Source organism: Sesamum indicum, linkage group LG3 (assembly GCF_000512975.1).
Source record: "Sesamum indicum cultivar Zhongzhi No. 13 linkage group LG3, S_indicum_v1.0, whole genome shotgun sequence".
NCBI classification, from domain to species: Eukaryota; Viridiplantae; Streptophyta; class Magnoliopsida; order Lamiales; family Pedaliaceae; genus Sesamum; species Sesamum indicum.
This window is the reverse complement of record NC_026147.1, coordinates 17,674,440-17,677,000: the sequence shown is the minus strand read 5'-3', so window position 1 is coordinate 17,677,000 and position 2,561 is coordinate 17,674,440. Positions and strand designations below refer to the sequence as shown.

The window sequence follows — 2,561 nt, the reverse complement described above, 5'->3', positions numbered from 1 at the left end:
GCCCCCCCCCCCCCCCCAAATCCCAAAAGAAAATGCTTGGATTCCATCTATGTAACAATCTAAAAAAAAAAGAATCTACATTATATTCCCCAATATTTTAAGCTCATAGTTCGGATTAAGCTGTCCCAATCAGTCGAGGCAAATGCCCTCAGCTGGTAAACCCCACAAAGGCTAGCGAATCCGAGTTAGCTTGATTCCAGTTGATGGTGCGGTCGCTTTGAGCTTCATGGCAGCTAGTTTGCTTCAAGAGTTAGAAAAGTACTGTTCACATCCCTTTCAAAACAAAATTAGCTTACAGTAAAACCCACTAGATTGAAGGCCCATAAGTCGAACCAGCTCAAGCTGTAGTCCTCTTCACCCAATTCCCCACAAGTTTCCCTTTCCAATACCCAAAGCACCAAAATCCAAACAATTCTAGCATCACACCATTTCAAAGAAACAGAAGACGGCAACCAGGAATCAGAAAAAGGCATATAACACCGAAACCCAAAATCACACACACCCAATACACTGATAAGGAACTCAAATTTCGGTAACAATATCAAAACTTTCCATTTCCAATTCCAACTCGATTTGCCCGCGAACTCCTAGATTTCTCAAAGCCACATCACTAAGACAGCAATTCCTCACGAGAAAAACCGCCAATAGGAAATAAAGGGTAAGGCTACAAGAACCGGAATTCACATAAAATCAGCTAAAACTGGGATTAAACATAGAGTACATGATGGGAACCGAGGTGGAGATCTCCGGCCAGAAGTAGTCAACAAATGCATTGAGATTGGAGAGCGCGTGTAGCTTAAGGGCCGGGTGGCTCTCGTTCAGCATCGCCAGTAGCCCCCCAGCAGAGCTGACCATGGTCGCTGCCGCAGCCATTGTTTGTAATTAGGGTTTCCACCTATGGGGATTTGGGGGTCAAGACTCTTTCTGCAGATGCGAAAATACTGAAAAGGCGACTGTAATGCAAAACCAACAAGAAATGACAATAACAATGCCCAAATACCGGAAGACGAAGAGAGGAGTCAAATTCAGAAAGTTTTCAAGGAAGAGTGAGGAGTAGGGTGACGGGGTGGTTTGCAAATTGAAATTCTTGATTCTTATAACATTTTTGGGGTTTTATTGTTAAGTTTCTTGTGAGATGGGAAAGGTGGGGGCCTACCTTCCGGGTTTAAATTGCAAGATTCATTGGACCCTTTACCTATATCAATCCCGTTTATTTTGATGCATAAGTCTGTATAAAAATTTAATATAAATTTAATACAGTATTTATTTTATTATATAAGTACTCGATATAAAATTAAAATCATGTATTAATTACTATTACACCTGAATAATTAATACTATCTTAAGAGGTGGTATAAAATTAATATCAAAATTATGCCAAATGAAATCACCATTGTACCCTCAAATTTTAACTTAATAATAATAATGATAACAAAAACAATACTAATAATAAATAAAAAGAACAACAACAACAATAATAATAATAATAAATTTTTTGTAAACAAGGTCTAAATCAAGAAGGTATTTATAATTTTTCAAACAATAAGGTGTATTTGTAATTATACCAATTTTAAAAAAGATCGTTACAATTTACCCAAAAATATATAATTATTTTAAGATGTAGAGGTCCTATTCATTTTATATTAATGAACATCAAATTCCACAATAAATCTATTATAGACATGAAATAAATTCCTACCAATTTAAATTCCATGGTGGATACCATTAGTTCTCAAATTTTAGACCCCTTCCAGCATTTGATAATTTCTTGCACTTTCATGCTCCTCAAAAATTATTTCTAGTTGATTGGGTAAAAATTATTGTATCCTTTTTCTTTCTAATAAATATTGTTAAAAGGAAAGTGCAGATGAGCTTCACTGATTAGGAGTGTACGCAGTTCAAGTTGAGTCAATTCAAATAATTTTTTTGGCCCAACTCAATATTTGTAGCTTTTCAAAAATCTTAGTTCGAGCTTAGTTCTGTAATTATCAACTCGTACTCTCTAGTCTAATTGGATTGGGCCGTTTTAGGGTGTTTAATATATTATATTTTTATATTTCGTAAAGTCGTTTCACCTCATACTAATACAGTCAGAAGCGGTCTATGTGGTCTACGATAATTAACATTGGATTTGATTGTGAAACTACTTTTTTTGTTTCTCGACCCACCCTTAGCCCGTGTGAAAGAACATTAAAAAAAAAAGAAAGAAAGAAAACAATGACAAGGAAAAACTCCATGCACGTATCTAAGGATATGTGATTGGATGAGTCATCTTAAGTGGTCTCCAAATTGTTCAAAGGTGGATGTGTTTTCACAAATTGCTCCAAGGTGGATTTGTGTGGACTGGGCGTGTAGGTAAGAGTGTAAACGGTATGGGTTGTATCAATTTAGGTAATTTTTCGGCTTAATTTAATGCTTGTAGTTTTCAGAAAGTTTAGTTCAAGTCCGACCCAATAGTTATCAAAACCACACTTTGCGGTCTAATTGGAATGTGGCAGTTCTTGCGGCCTTTAATATAGAATAAAAACATATTGTTATTTATTTTGTGACAAGTTATATTT

At 35.7% G+C, this 2,561-nt stretch overlaps 1 protein-coding gene across 1 annotated transcript in view; it reads right to left on the bottom strand.

Annotated features, from left to right (window-relative positions):
* LOC105158660 (26S proteasome non-ATPase regulatory subunit 1 homolog A) overlaps window positions 1-1,094 on the bottom strand; it is an 8,789-nt gene extending 7,695 nt beyond the window's left edge. The window contains exon 1 of the mRNA XM_011075485.2: window positions 722-1,094. Within this exon, the coding sequence (XP_011073787.1) occupies window positions 722-873 (152 nt within the window). The 5' untranslated portion in view covers window positions 874-1,094. The remainder of the gene's footprint in view (window positions 1-721) is intronic.